We start from the raw sequence: 27,993 nt of genomic DNA on the forward strand, positions 1-27,993 counted from the left end.
GTTAGTTTCACGAGAAGTCGGGTGAAGGAACCACTAAACTATTCGTTACGGGACCAAATAATTCCGGAAGTGAGCAGTTGTAAATACTTGGGAATTATCTTAAGCAGCGATTTAAGCTGGGCTGATCAAGTAAATTATACGGTGAAAAAAGCCTGGAAGGCACTTCATTTTACAATGCGTGTTCTCAAAAAGGGGAATAGTAACACTAAAAGTCTAGCCTACACATCACTAGTGCGTCCGATTCTGGAATATGGGGCGGCGTGCTGGGATCCTTACAGGGAGGGGCAGATAAATGCGTTAGAACGGGTGCAAAGGAAAGCATGTAAATTTGCATATCACAGGAGCGATTCGAACTGGGAAACCCTGGCACAGCGTAGAAAGATAGCACGAATATGTGCTCTCTTCAAGGCGTACACGGGAGATCGGGCATGGAAAGCTATAGGTGTCAGATTGCAAAGGCCATACTACCTGAGCAGAGTCGATCATATTCGGAAAGTTAGGAGCAGAAAACAAAGAACAGATATCGGAAAATATTCCTTTGTAAATAGGACCATCCAACTCTGGAACCAGCTACCTGCTGAGGTTTTAGGGACTCTCTCCTGTAAACCAAGTACGTTTAGGAAGAAGGTTAGGAAAGTGATAAATGAGGTGAAGTAAAGGGAATAGATGGGTGGGTGCAGTGAAGGGGGGTAAATTGGGGTGAGGATGGGAAGGTTTCATAAGTGTAGTGAAGTGAAGAGAAGGTCCTGATGAAACGTGTGATTCATTACTGTTACTGACTTATGTCTAGTTGGTATTAATTTTTAAGTTATGTACTTTAGGTTATACGGTTTTGTAATATTATGAGCTGTTTTATTTTGAGTGTGGTGTGTTGTTTTGTTGTGTCTTATTGTTCTTGTTGTGCCTTATGCTTTTTGTGTCTCATTGTTTTTGTTGTGTCATGTCTTTTTGTCTTACTGTATTGTTGTGTCTCATTGCTTTGTTGTGTCTTATTGTTCTTGTTGTGCCTTATGTTTTTTGTGTCTCATTGTTTTGTTGTCTTATTGTTTTGTTGTGTCTTATGTCTTTTTGTCTTACTGTTTTGTTGTGTCTCATTGTTCTGTTGTTTCTTATTGTTATTGTTTGTGTTGTCTTATGTTTTTTGTGTTATTGTTTTGTTCTGTTTCATTGTTCTCTTGTTTCTTATTGTTTTTGTTGTCTTATGATTTTTGTGTCTTATTGTTTTGTTCTGTCTCATTGTTCTGTTGTTTCTTATTGTTTTTGTTGTCTTATGTTTTGTTGTGTCTTATTGTAGGACCACTGCCACCGGGTAAAAACCCATTTGCAGTCAAATAAATAAATAAAAAATAAAAATAAAAAAATAAACAACAATGGTTATCTAGGAAACGTCATCTGCTTATCAACAAATAAACAATGGTTAAATAGGAAACGTCATCTGTTTATCAACAAATAAACAACAATGGTTACCTAAGGAACATCTATTTACTCGGCAATTTTGTTACCTAGGAAACGTCATCTGTTTACTCGGCATTGTTCATTACATTACCTTACCTTACATTACATTACATTACATTACATTCAGCTACCACAGACCCATCTTAAGCGTAACTAATTCAAGTTAAATAAGCAATGTCTTAATCAAACTTATCTCAATTGTAAAGCGGGTATAAAGGAAATATTTAGAATAAAGCCAATATATAAACTTCCTTTCCGTATAGACGTATTTACGTCAAATTCTCCGGAACCGTGGTTCCACTGACAACTTTTTTCAACTAACAATAATGTGTAAATATGGACCGACAATGGTCAGCTTTTATGTGAACAACTGCATGCATAACAATGCAAGAAAAAGCATTGGAATTTCTAACCTACACGTGCAACAATCTTGGCTGAGCATGCCATAAGGATCTTTTCTCGTTTCTTATGCATGCAGTACAATAGCCTGAATGAACCGTAATGCACTCCATTCCTTTACCTAAGAAACTAATTGTTACGTCATTGCTCACTCGGCATTGTTGTGTTACATTATTGCCGTCAACAATCCGCTTTCGTTATTGCGGAAAGAGCTTTGCTGTGAATCGGTTGTAGAAGAAGTGCGTCGTGGACTAGACAATTTTGTGCTGTTAAAATCCTTTTAGAACATCACAAGTTCTTTTCTTATATAGAAATTATTAAGAAATCTGTGATACTCCAATTTAGTTTTGATTAAATTGATAATTACCGGTGGACATCGTGGTCTCTTACAATTGAACAAAGTTTGAGGTAAGGATTCATATTTATTATTATTGTTTATCACATTTATGTGTTTTCATCTGCATTTGTGAACTCGTGTAAGAGAATTAGGCTTGTCTTTTTTTTAACACACTTTCAAGTAATATTACATTAACTTCTGTTCGTTCACGGCATCATTGATAGTTAAACAAAATTCCAGTAGGCAATTAACATTTTACAATTTTAAAAGAATAATAATGAGTTTCGTAGCCCAGAATCTTAATAAAAATATATGAATGCTAAGAAGTGGGGTGTATATTCTGAACAATAATTCTAACACTTTTTATATCTCGATACATCGACATTTTTAAAGCGTTTAATGGAAATCTGAAGAATTTTTATTTCGATTTTACAAGCCTAATTATCGATAAATCTCTCTGCATTAGCAGATTAAATCCTGGGAATGTTTGCTGTTATTGAGTGCAAAGAATTTATGGGTGCAAAACTTGGTCTTTCACTTTGAGGGAGGAACATAGACTGAGGGGCTCTGAGACCAGAGTGTTGAGGAAGATGTCTGGACCCAAACCGGGAGTGGGACAGATAATAGAGAAAATGCATGACGAGCTCCTCACCCGATGTTGTTAGGTGGGTGTGTAGGGGTGTGTGTTTACAAGTTATTGAGGAGACCTAGACGTAGATGGGAGGATTACATTAATAAGGGCCTTAGGGACATGGGACTCGATGGAGAGAACTGGATGCAACTGGCTCAGGATAGGATGATGAACCTTCTGCTTCAGTAAAGGAAGTGGACTATTCTTTCACGAGCCGAGTACCAATTGACTTTTCACAGAATATCTTGCACATTGCAGTTTGTGAGTAGCGTCATTTAGGTTTGATCTACGCATGCGTTAGAACAAATTAGAGCTTTTGTGACTGTTCCCAACTGTAATTCTCGCGTTCATTTGATAAACTTAAATGACGTATTGTGCTCGTGGTTTATATAAATGTGTAACTTAGGCAGGAAAGTCCTTAGTCATGTAAGTTCTTACGCACTTTTAGTTCTACAGAGAGAGAAGAACTCGAAAATTTTATGCTTATGAAAAAGCGTAGCATTCTTTTTCCAAAATTTATTTAACTGCCTGGTCCTGCATCAAAGGTCACGCAATTTCTACGGCATATTATTTTCGTAATTTTTTAAAATCGGTTCACCAGTGTAGAGGCATCTAAGACTTTATAGATTACATTGATATTTTATACGCAATGTCTACGTAGTTTACATATAAGAAGATTTAACTTTATGCGAGTAATGACTTAATATTGTCTAAATCAGTCACATCTTCAGGGTGATTAAGTCGAGAAGAGTGAGATTGACGGGGCATGTGGAGTGCATCGATGGGACAAGAGGTGTGCAATGGGTATTTTTGGAAAGCCTGAGGAGAAGAGGTCGCTGGGGAGACCTAGACGTAGATGGGAGGATAACCTTAGGCAGGATCTATGGGAGAAAGGTTGTTGAAGGAGACTGGATTTTGTTGGCCCAGGGCAGGGTCTCATGGAGGGCTTCATTAGTTCGGTGTTGAAACTTCGTGTTCCATAAGCCGTCTAGTTAGTTTCTTATATGTCACATTTAGATCTTTGACATTTTGTATTGCATCTCAACAGGCATTTCTATAACAAAGAAACAAACTGAATCTATGGAGCCGAAGCCCTGCTTGAGAATCTAACAGTAGCCCAGGTAATCAAATGGCTCGCCTTTTAAGAAACATAAAGTTTCATGCCCGTGTTTACAAGACCCCGCCTCTAAGCTACGTCCACAAGCAGATGAAGTCAATCCACACCATCGTTCCCCACCTCTCTAAGACCCATTTTAGTATTACCACAGCAACTCATAGGACTGTCAACTGACCTTTTCCTTTCAGGTCTTTTGATTAAAAACTTGCACTTCTTGTCCCTGCCATGTGTACTACATGCCCCGCCCATCTAATCACCCTTGATCTGACATCCTACAATTTATTAATTAGTGAAGAGATCTATAGAGCTCCATATTACTCAGTTTTCGCCATTCCATTGTCAGTAATTCTCTCGCAGGACCAGATATTCTTCTCAGTATCGTGTTCCCTCTCAGTCACTCTCAGTTGATGTGCACACGCATCGGTATGACGAAAAACGTTTAAGAGCGATGGACTATTTTTTCAGGAGATGGAGTCAAACCAAAGTCGCAGCTGTTTTCAAGTCGGCGGCAGGTTCACGTACACCAAAGCATTGGTCCGTCTGAATAAGCTAAGAGAGAAGAACCTCTTGTGTGACGCGGCGTTGAGGTCGGAGGACGGCGGCGTCTTCCGAGTCCACAGAGTGATTCTGTCGATGCGCAGCGAATATTTCAGGTTTGTTTATGAACTGACGTGGTTGATTAACACGTGAAATAAGGACATGATAAACGTCAATTCGTATGTGAAATGTTTCATCCCCTTTGATGCAGAAACCTGTATTTTTATAAGGCTATTTGTCTTTTGTTATTTGTTCATTGTCATGAAATCTCACGGCGGTGAGGAAGACGAAGATGAATGTCTTCTGGACGTTGCGCCGTAGAAACTGAGTGGCATTTCAGACGTACTTCCTGCTTTATTTCCTTGATGGAGGCAGTAAGCACGTTTGAAACGTCCGATAATTTCTAAGAGACAACATCCCTGAAGACGTACGTGATTTTTGTACTAATTTTTAAGTGCGGTTGTACCAAGGTGACAGTGAATCGATCTGGAGGGAGAAATAGAATCCATTTCCAAAACGTCTTGCGTTTAATACATAAAGACGACCGACAAAGTCCAGAAGAAAGTTGGTAATGCCCGGAACACTGAAGGATGCTGTGAGTTGCTCTGTCTGAAATATAATAAACTGTAACAAAGAAATCGCGAGAAATGTTTCATTGATAGGAGAAACTCGACCGATAATATGTGCATACGATAATCAGCTTGTGTTTTAAAAAAAGATGCGGTGCATTCTTGAAATGAGAAATGAATTTTAACCGTGAACCATTGCTTCTGTTTTCCAAGAGACGTTTCTCACGTCTTCTTACAAGCTGTGCCCCTCTCTCAGTTTCCGACAATCTTTCCGTTTGTCTTGCACTGTAAATTCCTTAATTTGTAATACGAAATTGTTTGCTGGTTGATGATCACTTTTTAAAGGTCACATAGAAACATTGGCTTTCCTTTTAAGTTGTTTATTGTCGGTTAAATTATTTTGACAGAGCAAATAATTTCATATTACGAACTGATCAATCAGTGGAATGTACAGCCCGCGATGTATGTTGAAATATTTGCGTTGGCTTTATAATTTCTGTAATAGTTGTTATAACCTCAGATTTCTCTTGAATGAGCCAAGGTTATGTAAGAAACGAGGGTGGCCATTCTATAGTACAAATGTTCGCGGCTTGCTTTCCGATTTTTAAGTTATATTCTGTTAAGACTACGCCCGCTATTGAACCTCTCGCAGTTAATCTGGTCCCATTCGTACTCATTCTGAGAGTTTTTTAATTATTCAGGTAACAAAAATTCATCCACCACATTGACAAAAGGATACTTTTATTTGGCTACGTGAGTCATAAAAACTTAAACTTTATGCGCATGATTTGTAATTTTCTTCTCGCCGTTTCTCCAAATCGACGTTTCAGGACCCTCTTCACGACAACACTGCACACCAGTGAGGAGACTGATATTCTCCTCCGCGGAGTCAGCTCAGACATGATGACCCAGATACTGGATTATGTTTATTTTCGCGAGGTGGACATCCGCTCCGACAACGCGCGTCAGCTGCTCGTGACGGCTGACTACTTGTGGGTACCAGGCGTTACTGAACTCTGCTGCGACTTCCTCATGGACGCGATGGACGTTGTAAACTGTATCGGCATCATGCAGTTCGCAAGGTAATTGATTGTTGTATCCCGAAGGATGGCGTTCGGTGGTGAATTCCGGTGTAGTCCGCGTGGTGCTTACAGACAGTGGTTTATAAAGGGGATTAAAAGTGTGTCCTGTGCCGGAGGGGCAAATACTCATCAACAGGTGCGGGGGTTTACCGTAGGATGACACACTTAATTAGAGACGCGTGGGGTATTAGTATAATCGGATTTTTGTATAGCAATCTTCTTACCATTTTTATGGTTCATTATCTCCACAGTCTGGCTTGTAGCATCTGTAGCTTACTGACCCTTACAATATGTTAACGATTACAGGTATTTATTAATAATAACTAAAAATAACAAACACTACATACAGTCATACCCAATTACATGTATGAAGGGTTGATATATGGCAGGAGGGTCCATATGCGACATGATGTTCATTTGTCATTTGCTGTGACGCCAGGCTTCGTCGCTGGAGCGAATGGGCTTTACTCAAGAGAGCAATCGAGTGCCGGGTCGGAGATTAAATTCTCTGACTGAGGACTGGGCAAATTATAATGTTTGGCGGGTAATTATAAACGTCCCTGTAATTTAAATTTTCTGATTTAACTGCGTATGTTTTGATCGTCATTTTGACCAGCAGATGAATAATTTCACCACGTAGAATATTAATCTCGACTTATTGCAGAATCATAATTAAATCTGTCTTCCTCTCGAAATCCTTTTCTTCTTTCTTTCTTTCTCTGCGGAACTCCTTGCTTCTTACATAATCCTCCCAATATCAAATGAACATTCAGCCCCACATTCTTCTGCATACAGCAAAACCTCTGTAAACCGAACCTCGATTATCCGATTCCCGCAAAAAGCGACCGAGTTTCAACCGGATCGGTTGCGATTGGATTCCACCGCTGAAAGTGTTTAAAGCGATGTCCACGCGGTACAGTTCATCGATCTAACCTCATACCCAGATTTTTATGAGTATTATGAACACTTCTGGACATTTAGAGAATTGGTTATTATCGGGAAAAGACAAAGACCGACCCGCTGGTTCCCGTAGAAGCTGAACTCTTACTCCTTCTTGTTCAGGAAAACATAGCAAGGAAATCAACTGACATCGGCAGAATCACACCACAAGTTCCACTTCGTGCGATGGACAGAATGACTGATAAATTGACTCTTTTAGTACAGAGACTCCCTCGAATTGCGCTCACAAATGACTTTTGCCGTCGGCTTGTGCGTGCGACACGCCCGCAACTTATTTGTTCAATTCCATGGACACTTTCCCCTTTCCCTCGCTCATCAGACACGTGGTTCCCCAATTTAGTCCGGTTACACGAGGTTTCACGGGATTAACACACACAGTTACCAAAACGTCGTTTCGCCAAGGTTAAGGCCAGAATTCAAAATTCTACACTTGTCATCTCACTGCCTTCTTCACTTGCGTACGCTGTGCCCTTGTTTCAACCTATAACCTTTTCACGAGGACGAGCGGGCATTGCCTGGGAACCTTCAGAGCCGAAAACTTTCTATTTTGCCCCGGTTAAACGGAGCGTCTCTCAGCGTTGCCTCTCCACGTGTCGGCTCTCAGTCTCGCTGATTCGGGCTTCAAAGGGCTAAGGCGAAATACTGTGGTGTGCAAATAGTTGAGAATACAGTTCTTGCTGCAGTGTTTCATTGTGTGAGAGTCCGAAGGAGATCGATTTTCAGTCGGCTCTTACCCTCGCTGTCGCAGGTTTCACTTCTGCGCCGACTTCGAGACTGACGCTCGTTGCTTCGTTCAGGACCACTTCGTGGAAGTGTTTCAGCAGAGCGAAGAACTACTAGAACTGACTGTAGAGGAGCTGCAAGCGATAATCGAGTCCGAGGAACTGAACGTAAAGGACGAGAAAATTGTGTGGGAGTGCATTCTCCGGTGGATCAACCACGACCCGGACAACAGGAAAGGTCACATGGCGGGTCTTTTGAAGGGCGTCAGACTGGGACTACTTGACAAAGATTTCTTCCTTGAGAAGGTCAGTGTGCCCCTGAAATCGTGGATGTTTATGGGAAGTGAAGCCCGCATTTTCAATTCCATATTCACCCGAGTTCCAGCTCGAGAACGTCTAAATGGATGTTTATTAGATTTAATATTGATGAGCTTTAACAGAATCTGTTGACATATTCCGATTCTGGTTAAAATCTTACGATAACAACGTTGAAAACTCCACAATGATTTGAATGCCTCTTTCCGCGCAAAATTTCCTGCGTAAGAAATCTTCAGATTCACTTAGTTACCATGGTTACAATAACTTCCTGTGGAATGTCGCTGGTAACACGCTCGCATGTGTGTGTGTATGTGCAAAACAAATACTCGATTCGTCATTTTATGCAGAAATGTGGTTCGAGTTAATAATCGTATTTTATTCATCGTCTGCGCTACAATCTTTTATTACAGTCTCAGCGTTAATTAAGATCAGTTCAACTACAGCATTCCACCGTTAACTAAATTCAATCGTCCACTCAGCTTGAATAGGAAAATCCTCCAACAGATAAATCACGTCTTTAGGCGCAGCGTTCTACTTAACCAAAGATCCTACGCCATAAGAAGCGTATCTTAGCTGCTATAACAACCACATAGGGGCACCAGATATCCGAAATTCAAATTAATAGACAGCATTAACATTCAAATATGGTAACTGTCATCTTACGAAGCAGCCATATAATTTATGATATTCTTACTTCCATTTAACCATGCGCTTTAACCCGAGAGGAAAAAAGTTTCTATTCAAGGTCAAATGCCCTGTGAATTCAGCCACTCACCTCTGAAGAATACGTGTGAAAAAATCAAACGTTTTCATGTAAACGTTACCTGTTTCAAATGTATTTACAACTTATCATTCCTATCTACTAGTTTCGAATATTTAAAGAGAACCACCGGATGATGACCAAATAAGGTCGAAAAATGCAATGGCTCTTAATAAACATCGAGCCTATATTCCACGCTGTTGTGTTGACGGGCCTTCCACCCACCCATCAACATGCAGCAGGTTGCCTCCCTTCAAATTCGAAGCAACTAATTGTCATAATTTTCTCTCGATGTTACGTAAATTTGACAATTGATTAAAGTTATCGTATCAAAAAGAATGTGGTTATCGCAGCGTGCATCTCGCACGGGAGAACGAGAAATAAATTACAATTTTGAAAGTAACTCAAACGCAACCCTTACTGAAGTATTTAAGTTTCGGTTGAAACACATTTCAATATTTTCCTCTAAGATCGATTTAACCTTGATTTCGCTTCTCTCCAACACCTGCGCATTTGTTATGAGCGTCGTTACATAAACAAAAAAACACATTTTCCTGTATATGTCACAGTTTTTTCGGTGAGTTCCCAAACAAATTATGTGTGTATTTCTTGTCTCCTCTGCAATGGAACATTCCATTTCTTCCTAAATGTTTATAAGGTTCACATTGAACTGTTCAACAGGTTTCAAAGCATCCCTACGTGACGGAAAGCAAGGCGTGCAGACCCGTGATCTCGGAGGCGCTAAAATTTCTGGACGACGTGAAAAGTTTGTCGAAGGACGACAATGAATACGTGACACCAACGATTGCCAGCCCGCGAAACCGACGGGACATTCTTTTTGCTATTGGTGGGCATCGCGACAAAGTCATTACAGATGTGATCGAAGCGTACGACGCACGAGCAGACCGGTGGACTGTGGTGAGTTGCACTCCTTTCTACTCTTACTCTGCCTTGTTAAATGACGCCTCCGAGAAAAATTAACTTTTCGTTTGTTGCTTATTTTTACTATCTAATTGTTTATTTAAGTTTAATCACAAGGACCTCTTAGCCTCTTTATTTCGTGTTCGTATATTTCCATTGCAGTGAACACATTTTTTAAGAGAAGCTTCAAAGACATGAATTAAAAATAATAAATAAATGAATTACACAAATGCTGAGTCTCGTGTAAAATGTAAGTTCTAATAGGAATCGACGAAGGATGTGAAGTTTTCCTTAAATACCGCTTACAAAAAGCGTCCTACTTCACCTGTCATGGAAACCTGTCTGCTGATTTTCGACATCGTTGATCGTCAGTGGATTTCAACGTAATAAATGAAGCACTGATCAGTGTCGATGTTGGCCATTTGCGAGGTAACGCCTCGTGAATTAGAGGGCTTTGGGGTGGGGTGGGGGACGTGCTGCCTCCATCTTTGCGTCGATAAAACCCCAAACACCAACATCTGTCCTTGCCAAAGTACGAACCTGAAATGTCAGCTGTTGATCAGAAATTGATTCTACGTTCGTCTGTCGAACTTGACGAGAGCTTCTCTTCGGGTCTTCCTGTTTCCACCTTCGCTCCAAGTTAATTTCTCACGGTCTTTGTCGAGTGTCTCCCTCCACGGGGTAGCAATTTCGGTCCTCTGTTGGGGGTTGCACCTCTGCTCCGGTGGTTAGTCGCCTGAACTCTAATGTAAGGACTTCACTTCAATAGACCGAATGACCCAAAGAAACATAAAGCCATAACCTGTCGTTCCTGCAGGTGGAGGTGGTCGACTCGATCGGTCCGCGAGCCCAACATGGCACGGCAGTTGTCGGTTTCGACATTTACGTCATCGGTGGTTACCGCGGCTTGGAAGTCATAAGCTCATGTATCTGCTTTAACGCTGTTACGAAGACATGCCGCGAGGTGGCGCCTATGAATGAAATCAGGTAAGATGCAGATCGGTAATTAAGGAACTCCTTGGAACAGAGTCCTTCTTCAAAAGCTGATAGTCGCTCTCTTAGTCAAGATATAAATGCGGGCAGGGGCTGAAAAATTGTACCACTTACATACAGGAGCATCGAGGAAAGTGTGAATAGATAGGAGGACTTTTGCTACAAAGTTGGTTTAAGAATGCGATTTGCTTGTTAATTCAATTGAATTATGATTTAACAATGACGAGCGAACAATTGCTTTCTGCTAGAGGAAATGCATCTCCATCAGAAATAAATGAGCATAGCAGAGCGTGTACTTATATCGTTTCAGATTGGCTTTAGGTTTGGCAGTTCTGCGAGGTTCAGTGTACGCCATGGGCGGTCGAGATGATGATCAGATTCACAGAACGGCGGAAAGATACGACTGCAAGGCGAACCAGTGGTCGTGGATCGCTCCCATGAACACAAAACGATACGGTGGAGGTGCGGCTGTACTGAATGGTACGTAAATCCTGTGAAACAGAAATTTGTGAATTGTCTGCCCGCGTGTAAAAACGCAAGAACGGTTGAAGGAATCGCGAGATTTGAGAGTCTCACGGTGGCTGGTACGAAGATGGCTGTCGTTTGGCTTCCGCCGACGTTTCAGACGAACATTATGCCCTCATCATCAAAGCATTCCTCTTCGCTTTTAATATTGTTTCCTTCATTCCATCGTCCCATATTAATTTATTATCTATTCCTTTTATCCGTGCTACGGACTACGTTACTTCACAGATTACAAAGGCTTGAAGTTCTAAGTGCGTGATGGTTTCTTCTGCTCTCGTAAGCTGTCCCTGTGCGTCGTCTTCCGCCTTTTAGTGTGCACTAGGCGTGAGTGCAAACAACCTTCAAACTGGCTCTCAAATAATACAGATGTAATATGTTTTTGAGACGGTTAATAATCTCAAGTAAATAGCGCATTATATTATAAATGTAGAGCACCTTTTAGCAGCTCGTACCGTACATCTCTGGTACCAAATTTGATAAAATTCGTTTCACAGACGATGTAACTTACCATCATTTCCATTAATCATTAATTTAGGCACTTTATGCTGTTTATGTTAAATTTCATCAGTTACTCTCGATTCTTTTGACACGCTGATTGTCTGCATTCGAAACAAAGAAACAGATGAACAGAGGCAGATTCTGTGACACGAAGGGGTCATTAATAGATTTACAAATTTAAGTAGGGATTGTCCCATGTTTGTGATCTGTATGGACCAGTTTTAATGCCACTGCCTACACCAAATATGTGTACAGTTCGTGTCATATGGTCAATTTGTTTTTACAGACAAAATATACGTCGCTGGTGGAAGTAATATTGAGAATTTTCTAAACTCGGTGGAAGTTTATGACCCAGACACCGACCAATGGACGTTCGTTGCACCAATGCTTTCTGGACGTGACTATTTTTCTTTCGTCGAGTTCCACGGCTGTCTGTACGCCCTAGGTGAGAATTCTGGACATTCTGAGTGATGCTGCTCTGTCCTTCTTACAGAAATTGCTGTTTCTGAAATGTTTTTCTGGTATTTTTGAGTGACTGAGATTTTATGAACAGAAATTTTCTCCCGTCATCACTGAGTTAGTTTTTCAGTAATTTTATCCCCGATTCGTGGTTTCGATTACATTCTTCCAAAAAGAAGACCTAACTAACTAACTAACTAACTAACTAACTAACTAACAATTTCTTGTGGTATCTCAAGTAAATTATGCCCCATTTGTCACACAGTCCCAGTTTTAAAGGTAAATATTTTGTTCTTGTAGCAAGGATATTTTAGTTTGCCGCGCTGTTATCCCCAAAAATCCGATAGTTTAAAGCAGTCCCTTCGCAGTCTTTGTTGTTGTTGAACTCTATTTTTGCACGCAGTTTCATGAAGCAGAAAACAGATGTCAGGCGCAATTTCCTGATGCTACAAGTACGAAAATAAAATTGTAGCTGTTTCTGGAACTAATACTAACAATGCAAGAGGGAATGAATTTTCTTCGTTGTATTTCATTCATTCTTTCCGTTTACGGAATAACAAATTTTAAGAGCGTAAAGACGGTCGGAGTGTGAAGCATCGAATTTACGGGAAATACAAACATCTAGAAATTTGTAATTGATAATCTTGAAGAAAAGATACTACTTGTGATACATTGGCGTAAAAGGAAGGATAATATTAAAATGTTTTAAGTAACTCGAGTATTTGGAAAGGGTTCAACTACAGACATTTGTGAATAAGGTAAAGAATCTTGTGGTTCTGTAAAGTTCAAATATTTCGTGGCCATTTGACAGAGTAATAAATATCAAGATGGGCCCCACTGAATGGGGTTAGAATAAGTTTCGTTTGGCAGCTTTTTTATATGCTGTGACCTGTTACGGAATGTGTGTGTGTGCAGGAGGAGGCCTTCTCAGTAGCGAACAGTACGATCCTGCAGAAGACACGTGGATCGAAATCCCTGACATGGACAGCTATTCAAGTTGCGCAGAAGTGATGGACGATATGATCTTCGTCATCTATGATTATTTTAACCAGAACGACTTCTACCCCCACGTCATATGTTTCAATGGCAAGGAAAATCGATGGTTTGTTTCTTTGTTTGGTTGTTCAGGGCTGTATAATCACAAACTGTTACCTTTGAAAAGCTCTAGGAAGTGAATCATTTCCGGTAAAAATAACTGCGATCTTGCGGATCCTGCGCCATGTAGTGTCGTAGAAACTGACCGACGTTTCAAAGGTTCTTACTGCTTACTCAGGGCCTTGAATAAACGCGCGAAAGATGGCTGAGAGGAAAGGGGTAGAATGAAAGCAGGCAGGGCGATGTTGCGGTCAAGCTGGTTGGTTAAAGCAGAGGGCGAATGACTAGGAAATGCTAATCAGACGAAAGCTGAGACTGCACTAATAAGAAGCTCTTGGACCAAGTGTCTTTGATCAGTGGCACTCTCTTGGGCAGGAAGTGTCTGGCGTTCAGCACATCAGCATCACCATAATCTTTCGCTTTCATCGAAGTGTTAGGCCAGTTTCAGGTTTAACGACGCCTACCGTCTCATGTTCCCATTTCTGATGGACGTTTATTATTAAAATGGCTGTCTCTTGGCGTGTTTGACCATGCAGTCTCCTGCCATCTGTTGACGGGTTTGGTACGCTGTTTCAAAAACATCCCAGAAGACAAATTTCTTCATACTTGTTTGTGCAAGAGCCAGAAATCCCGCAGAAATTCATTTAATCTTGGTTTTTGTCTGTTTTACGTCTAGCAGAACCTCTCCAGAACTATTTTTGGTGGGACAAAATTTTGTTGAAAATATATTGCTAAAAGAGGGAAATATTGTCATAGGCGCATGTCTGAAACAAAACACGCGTATCTCTCCAAAGAAAGCGTGTGATTAAATTTATTATTCTGACCGAAGTTCATATCTTAATGAAGTGTACGAAACGTAGCTAGCGCAGAACACAAGTCATTTGACAGCGTTTTAAAATAGTTATAACCTCTCCCTCCACTCTGATTGTAATAAAATATATTTCGTTATAATAGCGCGTTGGCCATTGTTCTATGTGCATGAGTGAAAGAAAGATCACGTGGGAACTGTTCTGAAATATGGTTTGGCAATCGTGCATTGAATTCCGATTGGGGGAATTTTGTTAAGGTTGTCAGGAAACAAATTATATTCAACGACATTTAGGTGGAAGCTGTGCCCTTAGCTTCAAGCAGTTTCCCATCCTACATAAAGGCAGAGCCAACCCATCAGACATGGATATTGTTAGGTCAACACATTTTATGACTCCCAAAGATAATTCTTTTATACTTATTCTATCCGAAATCTCTGATATTTTAGAACCCCAAAAGTAAAAGTATATATACATATTTTCTGTAACTGTGTCCGCGAAATGTGATAAAAATTGTCTTGAGTGTAGATAACACTGGTGGAAGATGGAAGAGGGTTTATTTTCACAATTAATATTTCAAATTTCAGGTACGCGGCGGCAGACATGAATGTTCGTAGATACGAGATGTCGACTTGTGTCATCAAGAAACTACCGAATGCACGCGATTACGCCTACAACCACAGAGACGAATTGATGGAGGAGAAATGCAAAAAAAATGTTGGATTCGGAATGTAACCGTCCTTCTGCTGGGTTCAAACCCAGTAGCTAGGCCGGCGCTGGTGCGGTTAAAACGTTTGTTACTTCGGTGCGCGGAGAGGGTTAAAGGTTTTCTCAGGATATCTTGACATAGATTCAGTCGGTGGGCGAGGATCTCCGACTCTCAGGGAATATAAGGAGAGGCCTTAATTGGAGCGGCGCTCGCGGGAGGGCAGCGAAGTCGCTGAGCTGGTGCAATTCTTGAAGACACAGTTGTTGTTGTTGAAATCACTCAATTTATTCACGAATTGAGACACACTGATGCAAAGACACAATTATGTTCATATTCAGGCAGTGCAATGATTCGGCTGTTTATGTACTCAACCTTTGCGAACAAAACACGTCTGCACGACTTGAAGATCAAAACTTGAGAGCCCCGTCACAACACAATCACGATATAAATACCCCCGCAACTCGTAACCGTTCTTAAATTTTGTATTTAATATGGCGATCCGATTCGTCCCCCAAAATCACCCCATAACATCGGAAACGCTCCGAAAAGCCATATTCGAATTTCATTGGTCCCAGTCGTAGTGAGGCGTCTGTACTAGGGCAACCGTCATTCTATATCTGGAAAGGCTCGTAAACAACTTTTACGAGGCGAAAGCTTTGTGAGTGTCACGGAAGGTCTCGAGGAAAGACGTTGAAGCTACTCTCTTCCAATCCAACTCTCTTCCAATCCAACAAATTAACAAAGCCAAAATTCATAAAATCATTCACATTTGGATGAAGTAAGGCGTTCCAAATATAATCTCATCGCGCCTCCTTCGTTTGTACAAACCGGATTAATATGCCAAAGTCTGGTTATCTTTTCATCTTAACTTTCAGCCCGTTCGGGACTAGAACTACGAACCTGGACTGGCACAGGAAAATCAGTAGTTTGCAGTTGATTCCAACCACGACGAACACATTAATGTTAATTACTTTCCTTGCGAGAATTATGTACAAAACTAGGAATTGATGTAGGAGCTACAAAAATAAAAATAAATATTGTTTGCAGCAAAGAAGGAAAAATTATTTCTCCTCGTTATTTTCTGCTCAAGAAGTCTTATTCAAATTAATTATTTTACAGACGTTTCATTTTATCTAAAATATTACCATTCATCAATATACAGCAGTTTCTCTTTGCGTCTTGTATTAAATGAATCTACTTGTGGCGTCATATTTCGAGTTACGAAACCATCTTCATGGTATTAGGGGAAGATCCATGAACATCGTTTACAAAAACGTCATTATGAAGGCAACAGACTGTGAATTTTGTATCGATTTCTGATCTACGTGTGATATTTAAAAAACGTTGCAAAATTAAATTTGGCTGAGTTGCTCCAACATACCGGGTAATTGTGCCATGTGCTGAGTTGGTCGAGAGCTTCCTGCATGCCGTGAAACATGAAGACCCATTTTGTTTTTAAAAGAGGAAATAAAGTGTTGCAAATTCTCTCTCTCTGTCATCAGTCTTTCGACTGGTTTGATGCGGTCCTCCATTTTCGCCTATCTTTCTCCAATCTCTTCATTTCCACGTATTTTTTACAGCCCACATCCTCAAAAATTCCAATCATTGTCTCCCCTTATAATTTTCCCCTTCCATTACCAAATTAACCAATCCTGCGTGCCTCGGAATGTGTCCTATCTCTTCTTCTCGTAAGATTTTTCCATAGACTTCTTCCTTCGCCTGTCCTGGCTTCCATGGACACGTGTCACAATAAGACGACTTTTCTCTTTTGCCTAATTCCCCTGTTATCAGGTACACAAAGGCTTACCAGTTTGACTCCAGATCACGCAAAAAAATCGTAGAATTCGTGGCGGACTCAGTCCGACATCCAGCCGCAAAGGGTGCAAAATTAGTGACAGGAAGAGTTTCATGGCCCTTGGGTCGAAAAGGAAAACTATTATAGCCTGAGCGAGGAAAAAGGTGGACAACCCTGATTTAGTCAATTATTTACAAGTGCTTTTTGTGCCTCTAACAAAAATCACGCAAACCTTCGCTTCTGCCTGTAGAACTGTAAGCCAAATTATAATCTGAGAGCACAAAAATCGAAAAAGACTCTACTTCTCATGCCCTTAAGAGTAACTTCAGCAAAATCCTCAAACACATTTAAAAAAAATCAGTAAATAGATCTAGGTCCTTGTGGATAAACTTGACTTTACCAAAAAAATAATTCGGTGTGCTCTGATACTTCCCTGTAATTTAGCAATGTTTCTGGATTGCTGATTCAGATTCATTTCCTCTTGCTGAACGCAATTGTTCGCTCGTCATTGTTAAATCTTAACTCAAATGAATTAACAAGCAAATCGCATTCTTAAAGCCAACTTTGTCGCAAAAGTTCTCCGACCTATTCACACTTTGCACGATGCTCCTGAATGTGAGTGGTACAATTTTATATCCCTGCCCGCATTTATATCTTGACTAAGAGAGCGACTATCAGCTTTTGAAGAAGGACTCTGTTCTAAGGACTTAATCAGTTACCAAGCTGCATCTTACCTGTTTTTAATAAGCATAGACTCCACCTCGCGGCATGTCTTCGTAACAGCGTTGAAGCAGAAACATGAGCCTAATGAATCCCAGCCGTCAAAACCACCGATGACGTAAATGTCGAAACCGACAACTGCCGTGCCATGGCTGGCTCGCGGACTGATCCAGTCGACCCCCTCCACCTGCACAGGAAGGATACGTTATGTTCTTATGTTTCTTTGGGTCATTCGGTCTATTGAAGTGAAGTCCTTACATTAGAGTTCAGGCGACCAACTAACGGAGCAGAGGTTCAACCCCCAACTGTGGACCGAAATTGCTACCCCGTGGAGGGAGGCACTCGACAAAGACCGTGAGAAATTAACTTGGAGCAAAGGTGGAATTATGAGAGGCGGAGGAAACAGGAAGACCCGAAGAGAAGCTCTCGTCAAGTTCGACAGACAAACGTAGAATTAATTTCTGATCAACAGCTGACATTTCAGGTTCGTGCGATGACAAAGACAGATGTTGGTGTTTGGGGTTTTATCGACGCAAAGCTGGAGGCAGTAGGTCCGCCACCCCACCCCAAAGCCTTCTAATTCATGAGGCGTTACCACGCAGATGGCCAACATCGACACCGATCAGTGCTTCATTTCTTACGTTGAAATCCACTGACGATCAACGATGTCTAAAATCAGCAGACAGGTTGCCATGACAGTTGAAGTCGGACGCTTATTGTAAGCAGTATTTAAGGAAAACTTCATATCCTTCGTCGATTCCTATTAGAACTTGCACTGTACGTGAAACTTAGCACGTGTGTAATTAATTTATTTATTATTTTGACGTAAATACGTCTATGAGGAAGGGTCATTCGGCAAAAAAGTGGAACGAAAAAGGGAAACGAAAAAGTGTAACTTCTTTGTTATGTTACCTAGAAAACCTCATCTGTCTCCTCAGCATTATTGTTATCTATAAAACATTACATTCATCTACCACAGACCCATCTTAAGCGTAACTAATTGAAGTTAAATAAGCAAAGTCTTAATCAAACTTATCTCAATTGTAAAGGATGTATAAAGGAAATATTTTTAATAAAGCCAATATATAAACTTCCTTTCCGTATAGACGTATTTACGTCAAATTCTCCGGAACCGTGGTTCAAGTGACAACTTTTAATTCATGTCTTTGGAGCCTTTCTTAAAAAAGTGTTCAGTGCAATGGAAATAAACGAACACGAAGTAAAGAGGCTAAGAGCTGCTTGTAATTAAGCGTAAATAAACGATTGCTTGGTGAAAATAAGGAAAAAGGAGGAAAAGTTGTTTTTCTCGGAGGCGTCATTTAACAAGGCACAGTAAGAGTAGAAATTCGTGCAACTCACCACAGTCCACCGGTCAGCAAGTGCGTCGTACGCTTCGATCACATGTGTCACCCTTCCGTCGCGACGCCCACCAACAGCAAACAGAATGTCCTGTGGGTTTCGTGGGTAGGCAATCCTTGGTGACACGAAGTCCTTGTCTCCTTCCATCATCATTTCTGAGTCGTGCAGAAACGCGAGCGTCTCTGACATCACGGGGCTGCACGCCTCATTTTCCGTCACGTACGGGTGCTTTGACACCTGTTGAACAGTTCAATGTGGACCTTATAGACTTTTAGGAAGGGATGCCATGTTCAATTGCAGAGAACACATTAAATTCACACATAATTTGGTTGGGGAATCGCCGAAATAGACTGTGGTATATACAGGAAAATATGCATTTTGGTTTATGTAACGACGCTCTTAAGAAATGCACGGGTTGTAGAGAGAAGCGAAATCAAGGTTAAATCGATCTTAGAGAAAAGTATTGAAATGTGTTTCAACCGAAATCTAAATCCTTCTGTAATGGCTGAATTTGGTTTACATTCAAAATTGTAATTTATTTCTCGTCTCTCCCGTGTGATCACCAAATTCTTTTTGATTCGATAACTTTAATTAATTGTCAAATTTACGTAGCATCAAAGAAAATTATGACAATTAGTTGCTTCGAGTTTCAAGGGAGGCAACCTTCTGCATGTTGGTGGTTGGGCGGAAGGGCCGTCAACACAACCTCGTGGATTATGGGCTCAATGTCTATTAAGAGCCATTGCATGTTTCGACATTAATTGGTCATCGTCAGTTGGTTCTCTTTAAGTGTTCGAAACTAGTAGATACGAATGATAAACTGTAAAGACACTTGAAGCAGTTAACATTTTCATGAATCTGTGCGATTGTTTCACAAATATTCGTAAGAGGCGAGTGTCTGAAATCACAGGGCATTTGACCTTGAATAGAAAATTTTTTCCTCTCGGGTTAAAGCGCATGATGAAATGGAAGAAGGAATATCTTAAGTTGTAAGATTACGTTTAAAATATTTGAATGTTAAAGCTGTCTATGAATTTGAAGCCCCTCGGGAAATTTTCCTTTGGATGTAAAACGAATCTATCTTGTTGAACGTTTCGGATATCTGTTGTCCCTATATGGTCAATCAGCTGAAGATTATCATGCTAAGTGTTCATCGTTGGAGATACTTGAAATTATTAGAGCAGCTAAGATAAGCTTCTTATGGCAATGGGATCTTTGGTTAAGTAGAACGCTGCGCCAGAAGACGTGAATTATCTGTTGGAGGATTTTGCTATTCAAGCTGAGTGGGCGTTTCAATGCAGTTGACGGTGGAATGCTGTAGTTGAACTGAAACACGTAATGGATCTTAATGAAAGCTGAGACTTCAATCAAAGATTGTAGCTCAGACGGACTCTCAAAATTAGAGACGATAAATAAAAGACGATTATTAACTCGAACAACATTTCTGCATAAAAGGACGAATCGAATATTTGTTTTGCACGCACACACGCGTATGCGAGCGTGTTACCAGCGGCATTCCACAGGAAGTTATTGTAACCATGGCAACTAAGTGAATCTGGGGATTTCTTACGCAGGAAATTTTGCGCGGAAAGAGGCATTCAAATCATTGTGGAGTTTTAAACGTTGTTATTGTAAGATTTTAACCAGAATCGGAATGTGTCAACAGATTCCGTTAAAGGTAATCAATATTAAATCTAATAAACATCCGTTTAGACGTTCTCGAGCTGGAACTGCGGACAGACAGACAGACGGGCTTACACGTGACGAAGAAAAAGGCTCACAATTTGCATTAATTAGTTACGAACACGTGTGAATATGGAATTGAAAACGCGGGCTTCACTTCCCATAAACACCCACGATTTCAGGGGCATACTGACCGTCTCCTTGAAATACTTTGCATCAAGTCGTCCAAGTCTGACGCCCTTCAAAAGGCCCGCGATGTGACCTTTCCTGTTGTCCGGGTCGTGGTTGATCCACCGGAGAATGCACTCCCACACAACTCTCTCGTCCCTCACGTTCAGTTCCTTGTCCTCGATTATCGCTTGCAGCTCCTCTACAGGTAGTTCCAGCAGTTCTTCGCTCTGCTGAAACACTTCCACGAAGTTGCGTTGAACGAAGAGTCGAGATTGAGTCTCGAGGTCGGCTAAGGAGTGTAACCTGCGGCAGCGAAGGTACAATTAAACACTGCAGCAAGAACTGAATTCTCAACTATTTGCACACCACAGTATTTCGCCTGCAGTTTTTATCTTAGCCCTTTGGATCCCGAATAAGCGAGACTGAGAGCAGACACGTGGAGAGGCAACGCTGAGAGACGCTCCGTTTAACCGTGCCAAAATAGAAAATTTTCGGCTCTGAAGGTAATGCCCGTTGGTCCTCGCTATATGGTTATAGGTTGAAACAAGGGCATGGCGTACGCAAGTGAAGAAGGCAGTGAGATGAGGAGTGTAGAATTTTGAATTCTGGCCTTAACATTGGCGAAACGACGTTTTGTTAACTGCGTGTGTTAATCCCGTGAAACCTCGTGTAACCGGACTAAATGGGGGGAACCACGTGTCTGATGAGCGGGGGAAAGGGGAACGTGGACATGGAATTGAACAAATAAGTTGAGACTCAATACAGATTTTAGTCGCCAGCAAATGATGAGGGCATGTCGAACGCAAAAGCCGACGGCAAAAGTCACTCGTGAGCGCTGTTCAAGGGAGTCCCTGTACTAAAATAGTGAATTTATCAGTAATTCTGTCCATCGCTTGAACTGGAGGTTCTGGTGTGATTCTGCCGATGTCAGTTGATTTGCTTGCTATGTTGTCCTGAACAAGAAGGAGTAAGGGTTTATCATCTACGGGGACCAGCGGGTTGTTTCTTGTCTTTGCCCGATATTAACCAATTCTCTAAATGTCCAGAAGTGTTCATAATAATCAGCAAAATCTGGAGTGAGGTTAGATTAATGAACTGTACCGCGTGGCCATCGACTTAAACACTCTCGCTGGTGGAATCCAATCGCAACCGATCCGGTTGAAACTCGGTCGCTTATTGCGGGAATCGGATAATCGAGGCTCGGTTAACAGAGGTTTTGCAGTATGCAGAAAGATGTGGGACTGAATGTTGATTTTGTTGTTGGGAGGATTATGTCAGCAGCAAGGAATTCCGCAGAGAAAGAAAGAAAGAAAGAAGAAAGGAATTCGAGAGGAAGACATATTTAATTATGACCCTGCAATAGATCGTGATTAACGTTCCACAAGGTGAAATTATTCATCTGCTGGTCATAATGACGCTCAAAACATACGCAGTTAAATCAGATCTGCCCTGACCTACAACGATTTATAATTTTCCCAGTCCTCAGTCAGAGGCTTTAATCTCCGACCTGGCACTCGGCTGCTCTCTTGAGTAAAGCTGTTTTGCTCCAGCGACGAAGGCTGGCTTCACAGCAAATGACAAATGAACATCAATTACCTTGCGAACTGCATGATGCCGATACAGTTGTCGGCGTCTATCGCGTCCATGAGGAAGTCGCAGCAGAGTTCAGTAACGCCTGGTACCCACAAGTAGTCAGCCGTCTCGAGCAGCTGACGCGCATTGTCGGAGTGGATGTCCACCTCGCGAAAATAAACATAATCCAGTATCTGGGTCATCTCCTCCGAGCTAATTCCGTGGAGGAGAACATCAGTCACCTCACTGGAGTGCAGTGATGTCGTGAAGAGAGTCCTGAAACGTCGATTTGGAGAAACGGCGAGCAGAAAATTACAAGTCATGCGCATAAAGTTTAAGTTTTTATGACTCACGTAGCCAAATAAAAGTATCCGTTTGTCAATGTGGTGAATGAATTTTTGTTAGCAGAATAATTAAAAAATTCCCAGAATGTGTACGAATGGGACCAGATTAACTGCGAGAGCGTAAAGGGCGGGCGAAGGCTTAACAGAATTTAACCTAAAAATCGGGAAGCAAGCAGCGAACATTTGTACTATAGAATTTCTTACATACCCTTGACACCTTCAAGAGAAATCTGAGGTTATAACAACTACTACAGAAATTATAAAGCCTACGCAAATATTTCAACATACATCGCGGGCTGTACATTCCACTGATTGATCAGTTCGTAATATGAAATTATTTGTTGTCAAAATATTTTCCCGACAATAAACAACTTAAAAGGAAAGCCAATGTTTCTACGCGGCCTTTAAGAAATTATCACCAACCACCAAACAATTTCCTATTACAAATTAAGGGATTTGCAGCGCAAGACAAATGGAAAGATTTGGTTGTCGGAAAACACAGCTCGTAACAAGACGTGAGAAACGTCTCTTGGAGAAAAGAAAAAATGGCTCACGCTTATAATTCATTCCTCATTTCGAGAACATAGGGCATCTTTATTTAAAACAAGCAGATTAAAGTATGCACAAATTCTCGAAAGATTCTCTCCTAACAATGAAATATGTATTCATCGTCCTGATGACGGAGGCAGTATGACCTCCGAAACGTTGGTTAACATTGACCAGACTACACAGCGCAGAACCCAGAAGACAGAAATCTTCATACTCATCGCCCTGATGAAGGAGGCAGTATGATCTCTGAAACGTTGGGTGACATCTACCAGACTACACAGCGCAACAACCCAGAAGACAGAAATCTTCATACTCATCGCCCTGATGACGGAGGCAGTATGACCTCTGAAACGTTGGTTAACATCGACCAGACTACACAGCGCAACAACCCAGAAGACAGAAATCTTCATACTCATCGCCCTGATGACGGAGGCAGTATGACCTCTGAAACGTTGGTTAACATCTACCAAACTACACAGCGCAACAACCCACAAGACAAAAATCTTCATACTCATCGCCCTGATGAAGGAGGCAGTATGTCCTCTGATACGTTGGTTAAAATCGACCAGACTACACAGCGCAACAACCCAGAAGACAGAAATCTTCATACTCATCGTCCTGATGACGGAGGCAGTATGACCTCCGAAACGTTGGTTAACATCGACCAGACTACACAGCGCAACAACCCAGAAGACAGAAATCTTCATACTCATCGCCCTGATGACGGAGGCAGTATGACCTCTGAAACGTTGGTAAACATCGACCAGACTACACAGCGCAACAACCCAGAAGACAGAAATCTTCATACTCATCGCCCTGACGACGGAGGCAGTATGACCTCTGAAACGTTGGTTAACATCGACCAGACTACACAGCGCAACAACCCAGAAGACAGAAATTTTCATACTCATCGCCCTGATGACGGAGGCAGTATGTCCTCCGAAACGTTGGTTAACATCGACCAGACTTCACAGCGCAACAACCCAAAAGACGGAAATCTTCATACTCATCGCCCTGATGACGGAGGCAGTATGACCTCTGAAACGTTGGTTAACATCGACCAGACTACACAGCGCAACAACCCAGAAGACAGAAATCTTCATACTCATCGCCCTGATGACGGAGGTAGTATGACCTCCGAAACGTTGGTTAACATCGACCAGACTACACAGCGCAACAACCCAGAAGACAGAAATCTTCATACTCATCGCCCTGATGACGGAGGCAGTATGACCTCTGAAACGTTGGTTAACATCGACCAGACTACACAGCGCAACAACCCAGAAGTCAGAAATCTTCACACTCATCGCCATGACGACGGAGGCAGTATGACCTCTGAAACGTTGGTTAACATCGACCAGACTACACAGCGCAACAACCCAGAAGACAGAAATCTTCATACTCATCGCCCTGATGACGGAGGTAGTATGACCTCCGAAACGTTGGTTAACATCGACCAGACTACACAGCGCAACAACCCAGAAGACAGAAATCTTCATACTCATCGCCCTGATGACGGAGGCAGTATGACCTCTGAAACGTTGGTTAACATCGACCAGACTATACAGCGCAACAACCCAGAAGACAGAAATCTTCATACTCATCGCCCTGATGACGGAGGTAGTATGACCTCCGAAACGTTGGTTAACATCGACCAGACTACACAGCGCAACAACCCAGAAGACAGAAATCTTCATACTCATCGCCCTGATGACGGAGGTAGTATGACCTCCGAAACGTTGGTTAACATCGACCAGACTACACAGCGCAACAACCCAGAAGACAGAAATCTTCATACTCATCGCCCTGATGACGGAGGTAGTATGACCTCCGAAACGTTGGTTAACATCGACCAGACTACACAGCGCAACAACCCAGAAGACAGAAATCTTCATACTCATCGCCCTGATGACGGAGGTAGTATGACCTCCGAAACGTTGGTTAACATCGACCAGACTACACAGCGCAACAACCCAGAAGACAGAAATCTTCATACTCATCGCCCTGATGACGGAGGTAGTATGACCTCCGAAACGTTGGTTAACATCGACCAGACTACACAGCGCAACAACCCAGAAGACAGAAATCTTCATACTCATCGCCCTGATGACGGAGGTAGTATGACCTCCGAAACGTTGGTTAACATCGACCAGACTACACAGCGCAACAACCCAGAAGACAGAAATCTTCATACTCATCGCCCTGATGACGGAGGTAGTATGACCTCCGAAACGTTGGTTAACATCGACCAGACTACACAGCGCAACAACCCAGAAGACAGAAATCTTCATACTCATCGCCCTGATGACGGAGGTAGTATGACCTCCGAAACGTTGGTTAACATCGACCAGACTACACAGCGCAACAACCCAGAAGACAGAAATCTTCATACTCATCGCCCTGATGACGGAGGTAGTATGACCTCCGAAACGTTGGTTAACATCGACCAGACTACACAGCGCAACAACCCAGAAGACAGAAATCTTCATACTCATCGCCCTGATGACGGAGGTAGTATGACCTCCGAAACGTTGGTTAACATCGACCAGACTACACAGCGCAACAACCCAGAAGACAGAAATCTTCATACTCATCGCCCTGATGACGGAGGTAGTATGACCTCCGAAACGTTGGTTAACATCGACCAGACTACACAGCGCAACAACCCAGAAGACAGAAATTTTCATACTCATCGCCCTGATGACGGAGGCAGTATGACCTCCGAAACGTTGGTTAACATCGACCAGACTTCACAGCGCAACAACCCAGAAGACAGAAATCTTCATACTCATCGCCCTGATGACGGAGGCAGTATGACCTCTGAAACGTTGGTTAACATCGACCAGACTACACAGCGCAACAACCCAGAAGACGGAAATCTTCATATACATCGCCCTGATGACGGAGGCAGTATGACCTCTGAAACGTTGGTTAACATCGACCAGACTACACAGCGCAACAACCCAGAAGACGGAAATCTTCATACTCATCGCCCTGATGACGGAGGCAGTATGAACTCTGAAACGTTGGTTAACATCGACCAGACTACACAGCGCAACAACCCAGAAGACAGAAATCTTCATACTCATCGCCCTGATGACGGAGGCAGTATGAACTCTGAAACGTTGGTTAACATCGACCAGACTACACAGCGCAACAACCCAGAAGACGGAAATCTTCATACTCATCGCCCTGATGACGGAGGCAGTATGAACTCTGAAACGTTGGTTAACATCGACCAGACTACACAGCGCAACAACCCAGAAGACAGAAATCTTCAGACTCACCGCCGTGAAAACCTCAAGTCTTACATGTATTACGAAATTCCTTCTCACAGTTTATTATATTTAAGACAGCAGCTCTCAATGTTCCGGGCATTACCAACTTTCTTCTGGACTTTGTCGGTCGTCTTTAAGTATTAAAACCAAGACGTTTGGAAATGGATTCTAATTCTCCCCCCAGATCGATTGACTGTCACCTTGGTACAACCGCACTTAAAAATTAGTACAAAGAACCACCCACGTCGTGTTGTCTCGTAGAAATTATCGGACGTTTCAGACGTGCTTACTGTCTCCATCGTCAAGGAAAGAAGGCAGTAATTACGTCTGAAATGCCACTCACTTTCTACGGCGCAACGCCCAGAAGGCATTCAGCTTCGTCTCCCTCTCCGCCGTGAGATTTCATGACAATGAACAAATAACAAAAGACAATCAGCCGTATAAAAATACAGATTTCTGCATCAAAGGGGATGAAACATTTCACATACGAATTGACGTCTTTTATGTCCTAATTTCACGTGTTAATTAACCACGTCAGTAAATAAACAAACCTGAAATATTCGCTGCGCATCGACAGAATCACTCTGTGGACTCGGAAGACGCCGCCGTCGTCCGACCTCAACACCGCGTCACACAAGAGGTTCTCCTCTCTCAGCTTATTCAGATTGATCGATGCTTCGGTCAGAATTTGGTTTGAGTCCATCTCCTGAAAAACAGTCGATCGCTGTTACAGATTTTTCTTCTCTTCTGTTACACGAGTTCACAAACGCAGATGAAAACATTAAATGTGATGAACATTAATAATAAATTCAAATCCCTTACCTCAAACTTTGTTCAATAAAAACATAAAAAAACAACAAAACCTAACGAAAATGAAAATACACAAAATAAATGGGCCACTTTTACATATATAGGAAAAGAAACCAAATTCATAACAAAACTGTTCAAAGAAAATAAAATAAAAATAGTTTTCAAAACAAAAAACACAATAAAAAACATCCTCAAACAAAAACCACCAATAGACGAAAATAACCAATACAACTTACCGGGTATATACAGATTAAAATGTAATGAATGCCCTTTAACATATATAGGTCAAACCGGCCGCATATTCACCCACAGATATAAAGAACATATAGCAGCTATAAAACACAACAAAGACAATTCTGCATACGCCAAACACATTCTGAATACCGGACACGCATACAACACAATAACAGGAACAAGGGATATTTTAAAAATAGTACAAAATAAAAGACATAGAGATACAATAGAAAAATATTCTATACAACAAATATTTAAACAAAACCTTTGCCTAAACGATAATAACATATACCTTAATAACCCCATCTTCAATGTCCTCCAGACGCTTGACCCCAACCCTAACAACCACCTTTCACCTACTCTCTCTATAAGTGATCAGTATTGATCCAGTTCTCCTCGGATACGTTAGTACTTCTGAATACCTTCAAGACATATCTACGCTCTTCCTCGGTAAGTTCATTTTTACATTTTACCTTCCATTTTTATTTATTTTTACCTTATTACATTTTGTCTTCTATACTCGTTCTTTCAAGTTGAGTAATATTTAAAAAATATTTTAAATTATTTGCGTTACAGGCCAATGTT

General features: G+C 41.6%; 2 protein-coding genes across 2 annotated transcripts; one reads left to right on the forward strand and one right to left on the reverse strand.

Annotated features, from left to right (window-relative positions):
• Positions 1-2,013: 2,013 nt before the first annotated feature.
• Positions 2,014-16,764, forward strand: LOC110840909 (kelch-like protein 10). Its single transcript, XM_087345180.1, has 10 exons — positions 2,014-2,262; positions 4,405-4,592; positions 5,876-6,127; positions 7,836-8,115; positions 9,569-9,805; positions 10,626-10,795; positions 11,112-11,281; positions 12,111-12,269; positions 13,199-13,385; positions 14,772-16,764. The coding sequence occupies exons 2-10, from the start codon at positions 4,408-4,410 to the stop codon at positions 14,917-14,919; spliced, it is 1,788 nt and encodes a 595-aa protein (XP_087201306.1). The 5' UTR covers positions 2,014-2,262; positions 4,405-4,407; the 3' UTR covers positions 14,920-16,764.
• LOC147874473 (kelch-like protein 10) lies at positions 15,087-27,067 on the reverse strand. Its single transcript, XM_087345370.1, has 6 exons — positions 26,916-27,067; positions 22,218-22,469; positions 20,645-20,924; positions 18,768-19,004; positions 17,423-17,595; positions 15,087-15,198 (listed from the first exon to the last, which is right to left on the reverse strand). The coding sequence occupies exons 1-6, from the start codon at positions 27,065-27,067 to the stop codon at positions 15,087-15,089; spliced, it is 1,206 nt and encodes a 401-aa protein (XP_087201496.1).
• Positions 27,068-27,993: the final 926 nt, after the last annotated feature.

The sequence above is a fragment of the Zootermopsis nevadensis genome, unplaced genomic scaffold (genome assembly GCF_977971745.1).
Source record: "Zootermopsis nevadensis isolate Lab colony 2312 unplaced genomic scaffold, Znev_1.0 Znev_ptg000008l, whole genome shotgun sequence".
Classification (NCBI taxonomy): Eukaryota; Metazoa; Arthropoda; class Insecta; order Blattodea; family Termopsidae; genus Zootermopsis; species Zootermopsis nevadensis.

Bases quoted from the DNA above. Each gene is read 5' to 3' on its own strand.
- LOC110840909 (XM_087345180.1), top strand. From the start codon at position 4,408: ATGGAGTCAAACCAAAGTCGCAGCTGTTTTCAAGTCGGCGGCAGGTTC. The intron at 9,806-10,625 runs GTGAGTTGCACT...TCGTTCCTGCAG, and splicing joins GAGCAGACCGGTGGACTGTG to GTGGAGGTGGTCGACTCGAT. The intron at 12,270-13,198 runs GTGAGAATTCTG...GTGTGTGTGCAG, and splicing joins CGGCTGTCTGTACGCCCTAG to GAGGAGGCCTTCTCAGTAGC.
- LOC147874473 (XM_087345370.1), bottom strand. From the start codon at position 27,067: ATGGACTCAAACCAAATTCTGACCGAAGCATCGATCAATCTGAATAAG. The intron at 19,005-20,644 runs GTCAGTATGCCC...ACTGTTCAACAG, and splicing joins CAAAGTATTTCAAGGAGACG to GTGTCAAAGCACCCGTACGT. The intron at 15,199-17,422 runs GTAAGATGCAGC...TCTTTGCATCAG, and splicing joins TCTATGCTTATTAAAAACAG to TGTGTCTCAATTCGTGAATA.